Genomic DNA, 18,811 nt, shown 5'->3' with positions numbered 1-18,811 from the left:
TTTGCTTTCCCTGGCTGGGTATGCTCTCTTCCCGAGGAGCTTCCTCTAGAATGGTGGTTGTCACAGGTGGCTCCCAGGGCCACCTCTCTGGGCAACCGGTGTGAAGTATCCAGTGAGTGTCCTTGTGTGGGCAGAGCATGGGATGCTCTGGGAGTTGGGAGAAGAGAAGGGGATTTTTCCTTGAGAGGCTTTGGGGTTTTGGCTGCTGGGGGAAATTGTCACAACTCTTTTTCTCTATCTTTCTTAGTCTCGTATAGCCAAGCGAGGAAGGAAGCTTGTGGATTACGACAGTGCCAGACACCATTTTGAAGCCCTGCAAACTGCAAAGAAGAAGGACGAAACCAAAATCGCAAAGGTAAAGCAGGCAGAAGGATGGGTAGCCATCCTTTTGTTTCATAAGGTTTGCATTTGCCTACTGAGCAGTTTCTAAGTGCACCTCTATGTCTTTGTTGGGTGTGTTCTGTTCAGAGAGGTGGTGTGAAGTTTGGCTACATATTTCCTTCTCACTTGTTGAGTTCTAGAAAGCAGGATGGTCTCTGTTGTATTGGTTCAGACTCACCGTCATCAGTGAGCATCTCTTTGTGGCCAAGGCCTAGGCGTCCATTTCCTCACATGCTGCAGGACCATAACCTCTGTCAGGAAAGCCCGCATGCCTCTGAGGGAGGCAAAGCCTTGTAGTGCCCCAGCAAAATCTGCCTGTTTGGCTGTTTGTTGGGACTCTTTCTCACCATCTTACAGCAGTGGTACGAATAAGTGTTTGACTGTTGCTTGAGGTTGGTTGTGTTTGAAGTCCTCTAGTATTCGAAGACGGAGGCCCTTAGGAGTGTGAGTTACAAGTTCATTGGTGGAAATGCACCCTACGCACACTTGATGACTATGTTCTGTTGTCTGTTGGTCACAATTACTGGAAAATAAATATGGCTGGAAGCAGGAAAATGAGTTTTCTTGTGTCGAGGTGTGGTTTCTTTCATGCCTGTGAACAGCTTGATCTAGGGTTAACCCAATGTGCAAGTGCAGGGTTTTTTTTCTTAAAATAAACGTCATGAAAAATAAAATTCAGGTTTTCTTTTAAATGTAGCTGAAGAAAGGTGATAGTGCTAACCTTGTTCTAGAGGAGGCACGTGGTTCAAATACCTGTCCAGAAAATAAGCTGTGGATTACTCCTGTACCCTGAGTGGATTTGAACCACGTGCTCCACTCCATAGGACAGGTCTTGACACAACAGAATAGTCCAGGGCTGGGGAGACATCTTTAATTCTCTTGAATGTGGGCCATGACACATCAGGACTCTTCAGGCTAGAAACGGTGCAGGAGAGAAAGAGCTGGGGTCTTTTAACCAGGCTAAGAAGAGTTGTCATCCTTTGCTTGGAGTTATTTCTGGTAGGAGGAAATATGGGCTGTGTGAGAGGTACATCTCTCCCCTGAGCAAAATATATGCATTTAATGGCCAACTGACAGTACTTTTATTTTTAATTTGCAAGTCATCGGTCATCTGCTCACCCAGTGCATGCACTGTGATTAACCTTGACAGGCAGAGGGGAGAGAGATTGATGGCTCAGGTGTCATTGCATCATTTGTGTGGCAAAGCAAGTCTTGGTTCTGTATGCAAGGCATGAGGCCCAGCTGGTTGTGCCTTCTGTTTAAAGCTGTACTTCGCTGTGTTTAGGGGTAGGAGCAGAATTTCCCTGGGGCATGGTATTATTATTGGTGTGTGCCTGTGGGTTCTTTGCTGCAGTGGGAATGTTTTTTGTAGGAATTCGTCTACTCAGGTTGGTACCTGGTGATCTGCACCAAAGAGGGTGGCTACTTTTGTCATTGCTGCACTCTGCTCATGTTGCCCCAAATGCTCACACAAGACATTGTTAACAAGGGATTGTTTGTTCCTCTTTTGTTAAAGCATGAAGAACAATGCCATTTGAAGAGTGAAATGTTGAGATTTAGAGAGTTGGTGCTCTGTCCCTGATTCAGCCTGTGCAAATGTCTCTCAGTACTTGATCGGATTCTTCTTGTTAGCCAAAATGTGCACTGGATCAGATCTTTCTACCCTCAGTGCTTTAGGCCATAAGCTCATGCATGGGATAATATGTGACACATCGCACTGTCCTGATCCTGTAAAGATGGGAACAGTGAATCCCCAAAAGATATGTATGTATGCTCTTCCCAAATGGGAAGGTTTCACAGCCCAGCCTGTAATCCCACACTTGCAGCTCTGCAGGGCTGTGGGCAGTAGCCAGAGCTCAGCGCGTATTAGGCTGATGTAGGAAGTTCGCCCCTCTGTTCCTGTGACTGTGATTTTGCTCATGTGACCTTTGAAGTAGGGTGGTTCTGGTGTAAGGTACTTTGGAATATGATGACAGGCCCCTAGGAAAGAGAAATCTTGTTTATGACACAGCATACAAATGGGAACTGACTTGATTGATGTTTCATGGTATAGTAACACAAACAGCAATGTAAATAATTTTTGGGGCTATATGGTCTCTTTTTTTCTTCTCTAATATATGGATGTTCTTTTCTCACCCAGGACTCCTGCCACTTATTGCTAAACTCACAACCCACCATTAAAACAAAGCACTGTGGACTTTCAGCTGATGCATGCAAATAATTACAATGGTTAATTAATCCTGACCTCTCTTTAAGGAGCTCCCACTTCACAGCCATGACTCGGAGTAGGGTTGTCTGTGTGTGAGGTCACTAACAACTATATCTGTTGCTCTTTGCAGCTGCCTGGCTGGTCTGCAGTATCCCAGCCCACACTGGAGCATTAATTACTGCTAAACTTGGCATGCTTCAAAAGATTCATAACTGATAGGTCCTGGGATGTTTGTTTTTTTTCTCTGGCCTTGGTGATACTGGTTTGGTCCAGCCTCTAAATACACTCTCTGTTGTGATCTTGATTTATTTATTTTTTTTTTAATCCTAAAAGATGTATGTTTGTGTCTCTCTTGTTCTCTGTTTATTTTTTTTCTCTTTTCACTCAAACATGCTCCCTCCCCCCAGCCTGTTTCGCTGCTTGAGAAAGCCGCGCCTCAGTGGTGTCAAGGGAAGCTACAAGCTCACCTCGTTGCGCAAACTAATCTGCTCCGAAATCAGGTGACTGCTGATCTACCTGGCTCTAACCCTGCATGCGCTATTTTGGGCTCTAGATTGTACCATGCAACTAATCTCTAGGCAACGTTCACTCTAGTCCCCTCTGTTAAGTGTGTCCTTGATAATCATGAGCCACAGTGGACATGTGAAAGTTACTGACCAATGAATGAATCTGTGCCTGCCCTATTGATTTCTAATCAGGTGTGTTAATACTGGACTATTGTTTTCTCCCCTTAAAATGAAATGAGGTTGAAAAAAGGCTGTGGAATAACGCCAAGGCAGAGGGTGATGTAGTGTAGTTCCTCCAGTTATTCCTTTCTTTTTCTTCTAAGAGAAGCAGGCAATTTTTATTGTTGCTGTTTCAAAAAAAAAGAAAAAAACATTGGAAAAATTGGCTTCTGCATTTCTGCTGTTGAGTAAAGCCAGAATAAAACATATTGCTTCAAAAGCAATTTCTGTGGCTGCTGAGTTAAGTTGCAACATTCTCCCATGGTAAAATCCAAGTTTCCAAAACGGGCACTGTCCTGGCTTCTGTGGTCTAAATGAGGTGTTTTCAGGTACACAGAGGTTTAGTCCGCATAGGAGAAGAGGTGCTCCCAGCCAGGGAATTTGCACCCCCTGTAATATATTTGAACAGCTCCAGGTTGAGGTCATGATTGCATCATGTGGCAGAACTTGACTGAACATTTAGGTTATAGCATCTTGAGGGGCGTAAGAGCAGCTCAGAGAAACTGCAGGGGCTAAGAATTTAAATCCTACTTGCATAGGAGGAATGTGGCTTCCTGATGAAATCTCCCTTGGTATTTACTTGGGAACTCCTTATGGGATAAGAGCGAGCTGACAGAAAACAGTCAGTGAGAAGAAAATGCTTTAAATGGGCAAAGGATAGTAAATCATTACCCAAACTGGGAGAGCGCCAGTTACCTGCTTATAAGTTCCTGGTGAGCTCATCTGTTCTCATTCAAATGCTCCTACGTTTTTACATTCCTTGTCGGTGAATGAATTGCAGTTTAGAAACATTAAATTGCCCTCACCTTATAAAAGCACCTGGGTTTTTCACAGTTTATGACTGCGAATCAGGGAAAAGACTAGATTACCACATCAGTAAAGCCCAGGGAAAGAACAGCTGTTAGCAGCCCCGCTCAAGATGCATAGCAAAGGGAGGAAATATGTATTCATTCCTGATGGAAGGGAGAAGGATATTTGGCTGGCTGCCGGGGGCTTTTCCTGTGCCTCCGCAGTGCTGGGAATGATCTGTGCTGTTGTGGTTCTTGACTGGTCTGTTTGGGTTTGGCTGGTGGCATTGCTGGAGGACTAGAAAGCAGGTACAGAAAGTTTCTCAAGCCACAAATAAATAAATAAGCTCTTGGGCATTTTTCCTCTTCTCAGACCAGCTGGGGTGACTGGGAGTAATACCACCACCCACAGACTGCCTAGAGAAATAGTACCTATGAGTGCTTCTCATCCATTGCACCGATCTTAGACAGGCTATTGAGAATCAACAGATAATTTCACTGTACTGTGTGACTTCGCCCTAAAGCAGGTGACAAGCGGGTATGTAATCTTTCCACCCGTTGTGCTGCAGGGGTGTTACCCTCCTGCTAAGTGGCGTTAATATTTTCAGTCACCCCAGATATTTTTGAATCAAGTTAAGTCCTCCTTTAAGTTTTTCCTCTTTCATTCTTGAACTAAATAATACTATTGCCAACCTTATTTTTTTTTGTTTCTACTTGTGTGAGTCTTTTGTTTTTAAAATTTTTGATTAGGGACTACCAAAAAAAAAAATTCTCGATAAAGATTAGGTTGTATTCCGAACCTGTGGGTTTTCCAGCTTTTCTTCACAAACACAAGCAGGCAAGGAAAAAAAAAAAAAAAAGGCTTCAGTTCTTATATTTGCATGACTTCAAAACTGAAGATGTTACTGACAACCCTAAATCTCATTAGGCTTGTGATAAAAGCGGGAAGGCTGATGACACTGCATTTATTGAAAAGCTTCAGAATGTTAAGCATAAGAAAAAAAAAAACCTCCTTCCCCTTACCAGCAGCTGTGTTGCTGTCTGTTCTTGCCTGGTAATTTTACAACCTCAGAGTAAAAATGGGGTCAGTGAGACCTATTATTTCCACTGTCAAACTAAGTCCCTCCCTCCAGTGTGCAAACTGCTGACTTTTTAGGCCTTTAGCAGATACTAACAAAAACAATACAGTGGGGGTGTTCTGTAAAACCTCCTGGGGGGTTTGTTATTTCATGCTCTCAGTTACAAATTTTGGTGACTGCAAAAGGGAACAAAAGGGAAAATGGCTTAGAAGAGCAAATTCTTGCTTTTTTGCCAAGCTCCCCTGAAATGCTGAATACAGACTAAAAAGCAACATCCTTGGTGCTGCAGTGATAACAGAATGATACCTCTGTAGGGGAAAGCCAAAAAGTGGAGTCCTGGGCCATGCTGCCCTTCCGAGGGCGAGTCTGGCTGGGACTGGTCAGGGCTTGGGCCTGGGTGAGGCAGCCAGCTCTCATCCTTACCCCTGCTTCATGGATGTCTAAACTATTTACTGAGCAGTGTGTAATTAACACAGTTCACAGCATAGTGTTTGGGGAGAAATGATCACCAGATTGCCAGAAAGCAGCAGACTGGATATTGCCAGACACTCATGAGTGCTGGGATGCACGATGGTAGGAAACGTAGGTAGGCCCCCCACACAGGGGCATAACTGCACCCCGGTCACAGCTGGCACTGGTGGTGCTTGGCATTCTGAGCCTTGGCTAGGGGAAAAGTCAGGAAACGATTTGTGTTGTCCAGCTCCTGCTCAAACCTTCCCCCTTTCAGGCAGGAGAGGAGAGGAAGAATTTTCTGAGATCACATTTCATGCACCTGGGCATTATGTCCTTCTGCCTCAGTTCTCCATCAGGTTGGCAAGGGTGAGAGCTAAAATAGAAAGTGCACAGATGTGGTAGCAACGAGCTCTGTCCCTGAAACCTATATCTTTCCTCCTTTCCTCAATGGACTGCATGAGATGGCTTTTCTTCTAGCAGGGCTCATGACCAAGTTGATGTCTGTCTTCAGCTCCGGCTGGAAGCAGTCAGGGCTATCTGGTGTCAGGACCCCTGCTTCCAAGCAAAATGAATCCCATGGTGACAAGATCCCTGGATCAAAGGAGTGAAGGATTAATTCAGTGCTATACCTGGGACTGAGAGCACTAGCTGAGCCACAGGCAGTAGATGGATGCCTGATTCCTACAGCTACTCTAGAGTGAACGTTGCCTGTTGCTGATTTTTGCCTTTGCCTTGGGATGTCACAATATTCACGCGTTGCTTTCTAGGTTTGCCCTTCTGGACAGGTAAACGAGAGAGGGAAAGACTGTTATTAATAGTCACCGTATGTGAAAAGCTAACAGCATTCAGTGGTGCCTCCTCTCCCAGCTGTCCCATCCTCCTGGGTTGCTTCTGGTTCCAGGCTAGTTTGGAAATTAGAATAAGATAAAGCCAAAGGATGGACTCTGGGGTTGTGTGTGTATAATGTGGGGGGTTTTTTTGTGTTTTTTTTTTTTCCCCCCCCTTTAAAACTGTTACATTAGAAACATTCATTCATAGAGGGATTTTAAGGTAGAATGAGTCTTTGTGATCATTGTCTCTGATCCAGCATAAAACGTGCCTCTCTTTAAATGGGCTTTTTGTTTGTTTTGTGCAAACTCTCTTGAATGTTGGGTTTTTTCAGTGAGTGTAGCAGCGAAATACAGGGGTTTCTGGGTGGAAGCGTCCTGGCCTCTTTTCCCCCTGCCTGTTCCTCACAAGTTCTTCTTAACTTTTGAATACCTCCCAGTTGTGTCTTTTTCTGGGGGAAACTTTCTCTTCTGATCTTGAGTACAAAGTCTTAGCCTTGCCTTTGGCAGCAATGAGCAACCCTCTGGAAGGTGGAGCTAGCTGCAAAGTAGGAGCTTCTGTGGCTTGCTCATAAGTCAGGAGAGAAATGGAGAGTGTAAGAATCCTCCACAACACTGTGAGGAACAGGACTCTGAACCGCAAAATATTTTTGTGTCCTTTCTCCCATCAATCCTCTCTGTGCTGTTACTAAGGAGCATTAAGCTGAATTTCTGTAATTAAGATGGCACAAAGAAGATAAAACTTCCAATTCGTAGAAAGGATAGGAACCTGGCTGCAGCCTGATGAAGAGATCCAGTTCCCCAGTGGCTTGTGGGCTCTTTGCCTGCTGTTGTCACGCATATAAGTAGGCACTCTTGCTGACCTTCCTGTTAAGATGTGTTGTCAAGTGTCACAGGGTTATGGGAGAATGCCGTGCTGTTGCAAATTACAGAATAGAAACGTTTTAGCAAGCTTTCAGTTTTAAGCCAGGGCACTGAAAAGAGGAAGAGGTCACCTAGGACAAATATGGGAAAGAGAATGTGCTTGCTGCTGGTGTCTGCCGTCAGTAAGAGAAACCAGGATCGTCCTTTTCGTCACTGAAACCTGACAGGATTCATGCATCAGTGTTGGAGTCTATCGGTGTCTGGGTCAAATGAACAGATTAAATTTAAACTCTGAACTGGGAGAAAGAGGTCCTGTATGAGGCATATTTCCTTTGGTGTTGGTGGCCAACAACTAGCGAGGGATTGCTTTTGTTTTAGAACCTCACCAGTGAGAGTATGTGAGACTGCTGAAACCGAGACCTGCTGCTCAAGCACTCCAACCTGGCCTCCCGCTGGCACAACTCATGCTTTGCATACCCTTCCTTGCTTCTCCAGTCACCTTTGTGAGAGAGCTGTATCAGCCAAGGATGCAGACCTCTTCCCTTCCTCGGAAGAGATGGGACTTTGGCATGACCTTACCTGAGCAGAGAGAGTCCACACGGGGGAGGACTCTTCTTCTTCAATGCAATTTGGGATGGATTTCAACTCTTTCAGAGACCTGGCAAGGGGCAGGGGCCACTATTATCTTCATCTCTATCCAAGCTGGAGGCTGAGTTGCCTGACCAGCTCTGTTCAGATTTTGAAGCCAGGGAAATTTATAGAACTTAAAAACACATTAGTGGATGTTTGAATTATTTTTGGAGCATCCAAACAGGGAAATCCATTGAGAGAAAGCCTGAGAGTAACACATGCAAGCTGAGGGGGCATCAGGTCATTTGTGATGCAACCCTGGTTCCTGGGAGACTCATTTGGGAAGGGGAATACCCCATGCCAGAATTTTGCCTGGTCTCCCAAAGAAGTCAAGAGTCACAGTTGTCCCAGCCCTGCAGGGTATTTTTCTGCACTGGAGCTGACAATCTCCCTTCTTTGTTATTAAGGCTGAAGAAGAGTTAGTAAAGGCTCAGAAGGTGTTTGAAGAGATGAATGTTGATCTGCAGGAGGAGCTGCCTTCACTATGGAATAGGTGAGTAATGGAAGTTTTCCCCAAGGGCTGGTCAGAAGGAAGCAGAAACCCAAGCTCTTGTATCGCTGTTCCCCTTAGCTTGGCTTGGGTTGGCTCTTGTTTTCTGGATTGTCTCAGATAGTCTGTCCTAGTATTACCCCTAGCCAGGTTCACCCTGGGCTTTCTGTGCTTTGCTTCATGATCCTCATGAAAAACTCAGTTTTAACACAAAAAGAACCTCTATTTCTATGCTTTGTCTGATTAATCCCTTTGCCCCGCCAACTTTGCCCAACTTTCCCGGGCAGTGGCCCAGCTTCTGCTGCGGACAGCAGACGGAGCTTGCTGATCACTAAGATTTTGGGTGTGGAGCTGGCTGGCTGGCAGGAACATATGTCAGCTGACTGATTAAGGGAAGACAAGATGTCAGGGGGGTTTTGTACAGTCACCAGGGTTGGAGAGAGCCAAGAGGTGATGCCTTGATCACTGTGTCTTGCCATGCAAACTTACGAGTGCCCAGTGAAGCTGCAGGTTTAACACAAGAGGGAGGATGAGAGGACAGGTTGGATGCCACTTTCAGGTTTGGGCAGTTGGGTGAAGGAAAAGTAGGGGAGGATCCTTGTGTGGCTGCCGCCTTCTGCCCCTAAACGTGCTCCTGGCTATGTGACACATAGCCCAGTGAGGAACTAGTGGTTATAACTGTCCTGTTGTGCTGTATTTAACAAAGCATAGCCTGTGCAGGGGAAAATGGACTGAAAGAATAGGAAGACTTGAGGGACCATGGATTTACCATACCAGTGATTATGGTGATAAAAAAGAGGGAGGAAAAAAAACAGACCAGCAGTTAGCTTGGAGGATGAACTGGAGGGCAGCAGAAGCTGATGTGGAGGGCACAGCGGAAAGCAGGCAACGTCCTCCTAGGGGTGTCCCAGTTTCGTATCTTTAAATGCAGTGATTGCGTCTGGGTTGGCAGTGCTGATCTGTGGGGGATGGAGAGAGTGGGCGGCAGCAGGGAGGGAAAGCAAAGTGCTGCTCTCTGCCCTCACTCCCCTTTCCTCTCAGCCTGGGTCAGGGCTCTTTGCTTGCAGCAGCAGGCCTGGCTGAGGAAGGAGGTGGGAAGGGGTACGGGCATCTGGGAGGCTCCACATGCAGAATGGGTGATGTCACTGGCCTTAGAGAGCATCTCACTCCTGCTGTTGCTCCTCCAGCTGGGTGCTGGTAAGGCACTCTCTGTTGGCAGCTGGCAGGCTGGCTAGAGGAAGGAGGGTGGCAGGCAGCTGCTGGGATTTTAAGGTGCCACAGGTTGTTCACAGGCTCCTGTTATCCAGCTGATCCTTCTGCTTTCCTCTTGCTCTCTGTGCCTATCCTGTGCTTTCTTACTCTTCTGTCCCTGAAGCAAACAGTTCATGCTTTTTTGCTTCCCCTGGTGCTGAGGGACTGCAGAGTGAATTAATATCTGTCCTCCTGCCAATTCCCTCAGCTCTCTCCACACTCCATCTGCGTCACAGCCTCTAATTGTCTCTCTTTTTTTTTTTTTTTTTTTTTTTCTTCTTTCCTTTTTTTTCTTTCTTTCTTTCCCCCAGCTGTGCACCTCCCTCTCGCTTTAGCCAGCACAAATTCAGATCCTATCCCACCTGGCCACCTCCTCACCTTGGTCATGTTTGCCCCATACCTGGCCTTTGCTTCATCACCCTTTTCGTGCTTCTCTGCTGCCCTTCTCTTCCAGCATGTACCAGACCTGACAGAGTTGAGTTTGAATGAGAATGGTAGGTGGGAGGTAGCAGAAGGGACAGAATTGAAAGTTTTTGGGAGAGCATTGTCCATTAAGTTCTTCTGTCTCATTTTTCATTTGGCAGTCGTGTTGGTTTCTATGTCAACACATTCCAGAGTATAGCAGGCCTAGAAGAGAACTTCCATAAAGAAATGAGCAAGGTAAGGCAACTAACAGCTTATTCTACTAATACACTGTCTCCTCAGTGTTATAATAAAAAAAAAGACAAACTGGTGAAAACAGAGCATTTGTCCTACGTCAGAGGGAGATGTTAACGCTTAGTTTTTTCTGAGCCACTTAGGAGAAAGACTGAGATAGTAATGTAAAGGGATGGAGCACAGGGAAGAGACCATGGGGCCATGCAGCAGTGGGGAGTTTGTGTCACCGGGCAGGGCTCATTTGCAGAGCCACATGGGGAAGAGAAGCCATTTTCAGGCCTATCTCTTGCTGCCTTTTTTAGTTCTTCTACATTACGGATCTGTAACCTATAACCTGGGCACTGTCAGCCCAGTGTCTATTTGCGTCCGCCTCTGCTGCGTGGCAGCAAGTTGCTGTGAACTCTAATCTCTCTAGCTGTGGGGATGAAAACAGCAGGGAATCTGCAAGTCCGCTGAAGACTGAGACCAACCTCACTCCAGTCCCTCAAGAAGGCACTTCCCAGCAATACCTCTCTGCTTTGGCTTCTTCCTGCCCTGTGACCCAAAAGAAGGCATTTAAGTGTTTAGCGTGGCCCTTGCATGGGCTACCAGTTGGCTACAAATGGGGAATCACAGCAGTAAGCAGTGTTGTAACCTGGTGGTGGCAGACTGGATCTTGGTGCTGTGAGCCAGCACCCGGCAGATGCCTCAGGAACAATCAGTGAGAAATCCCCCCTATTGCCACTTTCATTTACCAGTACGTTCTTGTTCTTTCACTTAAAACCTAGAGAAGTCTTGAATTCCTTAGGTCTGTACGTTGCTCCTAAGGGTTGCACACCCTCTGTAAACGTTGCACTAATCTTGATGAGCAACTGAAAGCCCTGCTGGAAAACTCTTGTATTCCCTCCCTTCCCCAATATCATCCTGCAACAAGACAGCCGCTAAGCAACAAGCAACATTATAGTCCTTCAATTCCCAGCAGTCGGGGGCCCTCTGTCTTGGTGTAATGCCTCATTTTTGAGCCCTGCTGACATTTCATGGGGACCTTTCCAATTAATAGCCTGCTTTTCTCCACTGGGGGATGAACTGATTGTTAAGAATAGGCGGGATTGTTATAATTATCAGTTTGTTGCTGTTAACTTACGTTCAACAAAACATGTGAAACATGCTTGTTAGACAGGAATTCTCTTGTATCATGTTTTGGATTTTTTTCTTTCCTGAGGAGCTTTGTATGAGAGCAGGATTTTGCTTTGTTCCATAAGAACCATCTGTTTCTTATTACTGCTATAGCATCCAATTAACTGCTGGTGTTGCTGGCACGATGCCTCCAACATTGATTGTGTTGGATCCCTCCTCCTACCAATGATAAATCTGGCATCTCATCTTGTTTATGAATTGGCTGTTTCAGAGTAGGAGTGTCTGGAGTGAATATTGGAGCCTTCAGTGCTAGCAGGAGTTTAACCCCTAACACTGCATTTCTGCACAGATATCCAGGTCCTGCCCAAACCTAGATGGCCCAGGCAACCAGTGAAGTCAAGGCTTGTTGTTTACTGGAAGTCCAGATGCCTTTGGCTCCACAGTTGAAATGACCATATCCCAAGTTTTATACGCAGGTCTGAGGAACATCTTTGGTTATAAATCCGGAGTGAAGCTTCAGTTTTAGCACACGGACCCTTAGGTAAACCCTCTGCCTGTTTTTGCAATGGTACCTGGCAGCATGCTGGTGGGGGCAGGTGATAAAGAAGCAAAGAGGATGATGTGTAAGGGAGACAGAACATTCCCACAAGGCACCAGCAGCTCTTCAACAGTTTGAGTGCTCTAGCATTTCATACCCCATAGAGGAGTGGAAACAGATGTAGGGCTGTCCTCTCTTGGGATAGCTGAGTATGTGCACGTGTCTGGGCACAAGCCTGTGTTTGGTAAGCCTGTGAAGGCCAGCCCAGACTCTCTCCTGGCACTTGGGGCTCTTTTCTCATTCTTTTTCTTTTTTTTTTTTTTGTTTTTGTATTTTGCAGTTGAACCAAAACCTTCATGATGTCCTGCTGGGTCTAGACAAGCAGTACTCAGGCAATGCCTTCCCGGTTAAAGCACAGCCCAGGTCAGTAACTGTGGAAGTAGTGCCTTTCCCTTGGCACGGGAGGAGGGACAGGGATATCTCTACCAGTGGTATTGAAACCTCCATGTTGTCAGTTGGGGAGTGATTTGACTACCTGCATATAGCCAGCCAGTGCCCTCCTGAGACTCCCTAGAGTATGTCCAAGGTCACACTTGGGGCTGGGTGACACAATGCAATACCTCTTGCCTTTCTAGAATAGCATCTGGAGGCCTAAACTTTCACTAGGTGCTGATCTTTAGGCAACTGACTCTCAGCTCTGCCTTTTTTTATAGTTAAATTCCATGCACTGACGTGTAATACTGAGCTGCCCTTCCTTCTGGGTCCAGTTGCCCAGCACTTATCCTGTTCTTTCCTTCTAAAGCTTCCACCATGTACCTGCAGCTTGTAAGCTTGAGCATCAAGAGCCCATTTGTTTCCACAGCCTCCTCTTTGGCCCTCCAAACTCAAAACCACGTTTGCCAAAGCCTTATGCCCCTCCTGTGTAGCCAGCTTCGGTGCGTTTCCTCCGTGTGTGTTGGTGTTGTGGAAGTAGTTGCAGCCTCACTAATATGAGGCCTCCTGATGTCAGAGCACTTCCAATCTGCACGTATGCAAGGAGTGAGTGCCCTCCAGGCCTTTAGTTTTCTTTCTTCAGCTGAGTCCAGTCCTGTATGCTTAAGTGCAAGTCTGCACATTCTCTAGTACTGAGAGGGGAGGGAGAGGTCGGGCTCTGGATGAGGCTTTCTGGCTCCCATCCACATGCGTGAGTGATGAAACAGTGTCGGGCTCTGGCTTCCAGCTGCTGCTAATCCCACGTGCCGGGTGAGCAGGAGCACAGCCCAAGTCCTCAGTTGGTGTATTGACGGAGGGAGGAGGTGAAGTCAGCATGAAGTAAGGGCAGGCTGTAGTCTGAGTGCATTGATTCAGAAGGGCTAGATCAGCTGTTGAGACCTCTGTGCTCCCTTGTCTCTCCTCCCAGTTTAACCTCCTGTTGCAGTTGTGCATAGATGACTTGTGTGTCTTGTTCCAGCAATGTGTGGTGTTTGCCAGCTCTAAAGAAAGAGGATGTTTGAGTTGAATTTGGCCCCTGAATTTTGGGTTGCTAACACCAAATTTCCAAGATGCTAGTAGGAATGCTTCTTGTGAAAATAATATCTTCTTCCCAAGTTATCTTGTGGTGTCTGTTGACCATCACAACCCAACAAGACTGAAGCCTTGTGAGGAGGCCATAGTGCCCATCCTCTTACTTGCCATGTGTCGCATTGTCTCTAATAGCAGCATCCTCCAGGGCCCTTGGAAGAGGATGAGGTAACAGGACAGATGAAGGCTGCGGCCATTGCTTTGTCCAGCTCCTTCCTTCTCCTTCCTTTCTTCCTCAAGGAAGTGATTGCAGGCGGTAGAGACAGCCTGGCCCAGACATGTTCATTGTTGTTGTGGCATGAAGTTTCTAGCCTGGAAAAGCTTCCAGTGAATAAATTACCTGTCCTCACGATTCCCGCCCCCTCAAACTGCTAGCTTCATCTGGGGCTGTAATTGGTATCTCAGCTGCAGTTCTGTGCTTGTTGACTGGCTGTGAGACCACATGTCCCTAAAAACCAAAAATGAGTGCACAGACACAGAGGTCCCTGGGCAGGTAGCAATCTGAGTGCTGCTGCTTCATCACTTACTCCCTGCATCTTGGCTGAGGTACCAGACCTGCCCTGGAGCGACTGTCTTCCTCCTGAGCACAATGGAGCAGGGTGTTGTAGGAGGATGTAGCAAAGGTTTGCCAGGGCAGTAAATATGTTTTGCAATGACTAGGAAGTGCTGTGAGGCAATTCTGTCTCTCCTGCACATCTGGCCTCTCATTGTGGTGTAGGGTTGGAGCGAGAGTGTGCAGGAGGAAATAGCCCTCACCAATCTGATTGCTTATTGTGGTCTGCAGTGGGAGCAGATGCTTCCCTAACCCTTCTCTACTGGGAAGGAGATTGGCGATGGATACAATGGCAGGAAATGAATGGGGAGGTGTGAGAAGAGAGGCGATTATCTGTGCACATCATTATGGCATTCATGCGAGGCCTTACGGAAGTATCACTGTGGCTGATGATTCTGATGCTGGCTGTGTAACACAGTAGCACAAAGCAGCTGATGTATTTCTGGGAACCTCAGACGTATGTTTGGGATTTGTTTCTGAAAGAGTTTGAATTTTCAAGGCTCAGATGCCTAGAAGATCCAGGAGATCTGTAGTGTTATCCTAATATGATTGGACAAACTGGAAAAAGGCGTAGTAGGAAAGCTGCTGGTTATGTTCCACATTTAAGACTGCACACAGATATGCACGCATAAGTAAAGGAGAATGGGGAGCTTGTTTCTTGTATACTGATATTTACAGGGGAAAGTGAGGAGCTGTGATTACCAGTGAAAAAAGGACGTTTACAGTTCTCTGCTGGTCTATACAGTTTCCTTTTTCTTCTCCTTGTGCACCCTGGCCCCATATTCCAAAGAGGAGGGAAAATGCTAGTTTGCTCACTTATACTTTGACAGGCACAAAAAGCCCTCTCCTACCCTCTTCAAACTAGGCTGTAGCTTTCTAGGAATCAAAGGAAGTGTGTACGTGTGTGTGTGTATCTGTGTGAGAGAGAGAGGAGATCTTGTCATCTTGGTTACAGTGGATTTTGTGGCATCTACTGAACGGGTGTTTGGAAGCATAACTTTTCCTCCCTGGTTTGACTGTGCCATCCTGTAACGGAAATGATTTGCGTGCCATCCTCAACAGAAAGAAAACTAAACTGTTCGCCAGGCTGAGGAAAAAGATGAGCAGGTACCGGTACGGAGAGCAGCATTTCGATATGTGTTTGATTTAGTTCCTAAAACTGGAGAGGCTGTTGCTGGACTCTAACAGCCTGGCACGTGTTAACCCTGTGATGAGAGAGGGGTCCTTTGCATGATACAATGTGTTCATGGCCTGCTGGGTCCTGCTGAGATCTCTCTATGTCTGGATAATCCCATTAACTGCTTGTGTGCTTGGTTTGAATCCTTGCTTCTTTTCCTGTCTAAGAAGGCAGTGTGAAAGCTCAGGCATTGTCTTTTCAGTTGTTTTTGTGTGACTAAAAGCACGGTGCTGGGTTTTCTATGGGGAAATATGGGCAATTGTGGTGATTAACAATTTCTAGTTTTACCTAGTGGGGCTTGCCCTTTTGAACAGGTCTGAAATGCTGCATTCTCATTCCCTGCTTGGCCTGGGAGGAACATGAGGCAGGTCTTTCACACTCAGAAGTCTTGTGCTTTCTACCTGTTGCAGTTGGGAGGATGATGAGGTGGGAGAAGGATACTTCCAATTTTGCTCCTTACTGCTCTGTTCTTGAGGATCCTCGCTGTCTTGCTCCAGCCATTTAAAGTTTTGTGTAGGGCTGAAGGAAAAGCAAGCTTGTTGTCTTGTATAAAGACTAATGTCAGCATCTTGCCTTTCAAGACAGTGATGGCATTGAATGGCTGGATTGCTACAATGCCTAGAGTTACCATAGCCAAGGTCAAGGACTCTGACAAGAACATGCGCTGGAGCAAAGTGGGAATTGCTGCATAATGCCATGGAAACTTCCTGTATTTTTTTTTTCTTAGTCTTTGTGTTAGTACTCCCTCTGTGGGGTCCTTATAGGAAGGGAAAAAAAAGTTATCAAGATGATGTCCTACCAGCAATAAAAGGAAGTGCTGGTACATTGGGATCCTTGCTTTTCTGATACTGCCTTCCCACTGACTAAAGCAAGTCACACAACCCCTCTCTCTGTCCCTGCTATGCATCTTTTGTAAACTGGGAGGTTAGAGGGTGGAGAGTGGTAATTTTACAGGGAAGTTGATGAGCAAATCTCGATTTTATATCTTCAAATGAAAAGTAGTGAAGGAATGTCTTGTGTTGTTACTATTCTGAGGTTTTCTAATGTAGGAAAAGGAGGATTCACAGGAGTACTTCTCTGGATGTCTGTCTCCGGTCCTTGGTGGGACCGGTGTTGTAGATGCACGAGGCAGGAGGTCTAATGTTTCCAGTCACTGAGAATAGATGGATGCTACAGCAGAAGGAGAGCTAGTAAATCTCATCTCAATGAGCTCTAGCTACAATGTCCTCCTGCTCTGCCCTGATAAAGTCCAACTAGCCCAGCAGTTAAGGTGCCTGACCTGGGCTGTGCTGGGGGTTTCTGCTGTCAGAGCAGCTGCTGGGGTCAGAGAGAAATGCGCAACCCCTGGTGCAGGGATCCTTCCCTGGGAGGGTCTGGGATGTGGTAAGTCTGATATGCAGCAAGAATGTACATTTGTGCCACCGTATGTTTGGGTATATAGGTGCTTTTTCCTCCTTTCTCCTAACCCCTCTTTTTTTTTTTTTTTTTTTTTTAAGTAATTCTGCAACCTGCTTTGGTGCTAAAAAATAAATTACTTTTGGCTAAAAGGCCCTGTCTGAGCCTTAGCTGAGATGCCAACCTTTTCTTCTTTTTAACTTGAGAACTTTGGCAGGAGGTGACTGGTCTGTTTTTACCATATTGGAAAGTAGGTTTCACCCTCTAATGCAGGATAGTTACAAGCACATGGGAACCCCATCTGCAGATGTTACTCTGCTTTTCCAGAACAGATGAGGCAGCCCCATGAAGATTCTGGGAGCTCAGCAGCACTTAAAGAGGCTGGGGGATTTTGGCTTTCCCTTCAGCTGTAGTAACTGCATTAGACCCTGTTACCAGCTCTCTATTTGCAGAAGAAAGTTGACACCCCTTTCCCTTCCCTGCCTGATATTCCTGGATTTGGCATCACTTCCCAGTTGCTCATGGGAAGGAAAAAGAGAGCAATGACCTTGTTGTTCTGATATGCTTTTACTGTGGTACTCGCATTTGGTCAGTGGGGACAGTCCCTCGACTCTTGCTTTTCCCCTGTGTTTCCTGGAACAAGCAGTTGGGTTGGAGACAAGACTTTGCTCTCTGTGGGCAGTGTGTGCTCCCCATGGCTCCTGTGAAGGACAGGGGATCCTGGTGACAAGCTCGCTTGATGCTGGTTGCACTGGCTAAATGCGTGCAAAGCAACAAGTGCAGGAATGAAGGTGCTGCTCAGGGGGCTGGAAAAGTCTCAGCCAAAATTAGCACTGGCATTTTCCTAGGGGGATCAGCCAACACATCAAACAAGCTGTAAATAGTAGTGACTTAATGAAGGCTTTAGTGTGGGGCCCTCTCAGCCCTTGTAGGATGGGGGTACGAAACCGGGCTGCCTCTCATGTGGGAGCCTTTTACCGGTATATCTCCAAATTAAGTCACTGCCAGGCACCAGAAATAAGGCACTAAAAAGCTGTTTCATGGCCTTTCAAAAATAAGCCTGAACTCCTTTCTCGCTGGGAGAAAGGGCCTCTTCAAGTCCCTAGAAGGAAAAGACTACCCTTGTGTTGGTAGGCCAGCTGATAGCCAGTAGTCCCAATATTCCCAGTGTAGTTTGGGAATCTGAGGGGTCGTGGCAGTGTAGCTGTAGATCACTGTGTCCCCTATCTTCTCCAAAGTGCATTCAACTCTAGGGAAGGTCACTTGTATTTTTTTTCCCCAAGTCCAGCATCAGAGGATGTTTTCTGTCATTTCTTACTGTTTTCTGGTGACTCCCATTTAAAGCAGGACTTCCTCACCTTCACCGTCCAACCATTACTTCTTTAATTTGTAGCACAACCTTGTCAATTTTGCAGAATCCTTCACACAGCCCACTGTGGTGAAGGGATTTCTGGGGACCTCTGAGGAAGAACCCTGTAGGCATATCTAGTCAAACTGAAGAGCTGTAGGCGTTGACGTACGTGTTCTTTAGTCCCTTCTCTTCCTTTTTCCTCTTCCTCTCCCTCTTTTTCCCTTGGCGTGTGTGCCCCTGGTTGAGAGCTTCTGGCAGAGAACGTTATTGGGTTTGTTGCATCATGTTGATGTGCTGTTGGCATCACTGTCATCAGAAACATTGGACCTGCATGCGGACCTGAGAACAAGTGCTTTGTGGGGAAATGTGCGTGTGGGGTGTGGATATGGGGAGAAAATGGGGGGGGGATGGGTGAGGGTGAAATGAATGAAGAGGGAATGGGATGGGGAGCTTGAAAGCTGGAATGCTGAGCAGGGGGAGATGCTTGCTTGGAAGGGGAGATTTGTTGAAATGCCTTGCTGTCTCTTCCTCCTCTTGCTGTCCCCCTACTTGTCAGTGTTTAGGAATGAGGCCATCATGCATGTTAGCCAATGACCACCACACCTCAGGCATCCAAGTGTGAGTAGATGTACATGTCTGGAGCTCTGGGCTCTCTTTGGACAGAGCAAAGAAATAATCAACTTGACATCCCTGTGGAATTAGGTCTGCGTTGCTCTAGTCCTGGCTCTATGCCAGGATTTATTGTCTCAAGTTGTAGGAAAGGATCT

General features: G+C 46.4%; 1 protein-coding gene across 7 annotated transcripts in view; it reads left to right on the top strand.

The window, feature by feature from the left end:
* The window catches only part of BIN1 (bridging integrator 1), a 100,560-nt gene that overhangs the window by 60,047 nt on the left and 21,702 nt on the right, over nt 1-18,811 (top strand). For 4 of the 7 annotated variants that reach the window (XM_009887292.1, XM_009887293.1, XM_009887289.1 and 1 more), the window contains exons 6-9: nt 248-355; nt 8,364-8,449; nt 10,282-10,357; nt 12,349-12,431. In XM_009887292.1, the coding sequence (XP_009885594.1) occupies nt 248-355; nt 8,364-8,449; nt 10,282-10,357; nt 12,349-12,431 (353 nt within the window). Of the gene's footprint in view, nt 1-247; nt 356-2,997; nt 3,091-8,363; nt 8,450-10,281; nt 10,358-12,348; nt 12,432-15,183; nt 15,229-18,811 lie in introns of all 7 variants that reach the window. The other 3 variants (XM_009887290.1, XM_009887287.1, XM_009887286.1) reach the window with 2 other exon arrangements.

Source organism: Charadrius vociferus, unplaced genomic scaffold (assembly GCF_000708025.1).
Source record: "Charadrius vociferus isolate BGI_N301 unplaced genomic scaffold, ASM70802v2 scaffold385, whole genome shotgun sequence".
Lineage (NCBI taxonomy): Eukaryota > Metazoa > Chordata > Aves > Charadriiformes > Charadriidae > Charadrius > Charadrius vociferus.
Note: the sequence above shows the minus strand (reverse complement) of the source record. Positions and strands in the feature narration are given on the sequence as shown.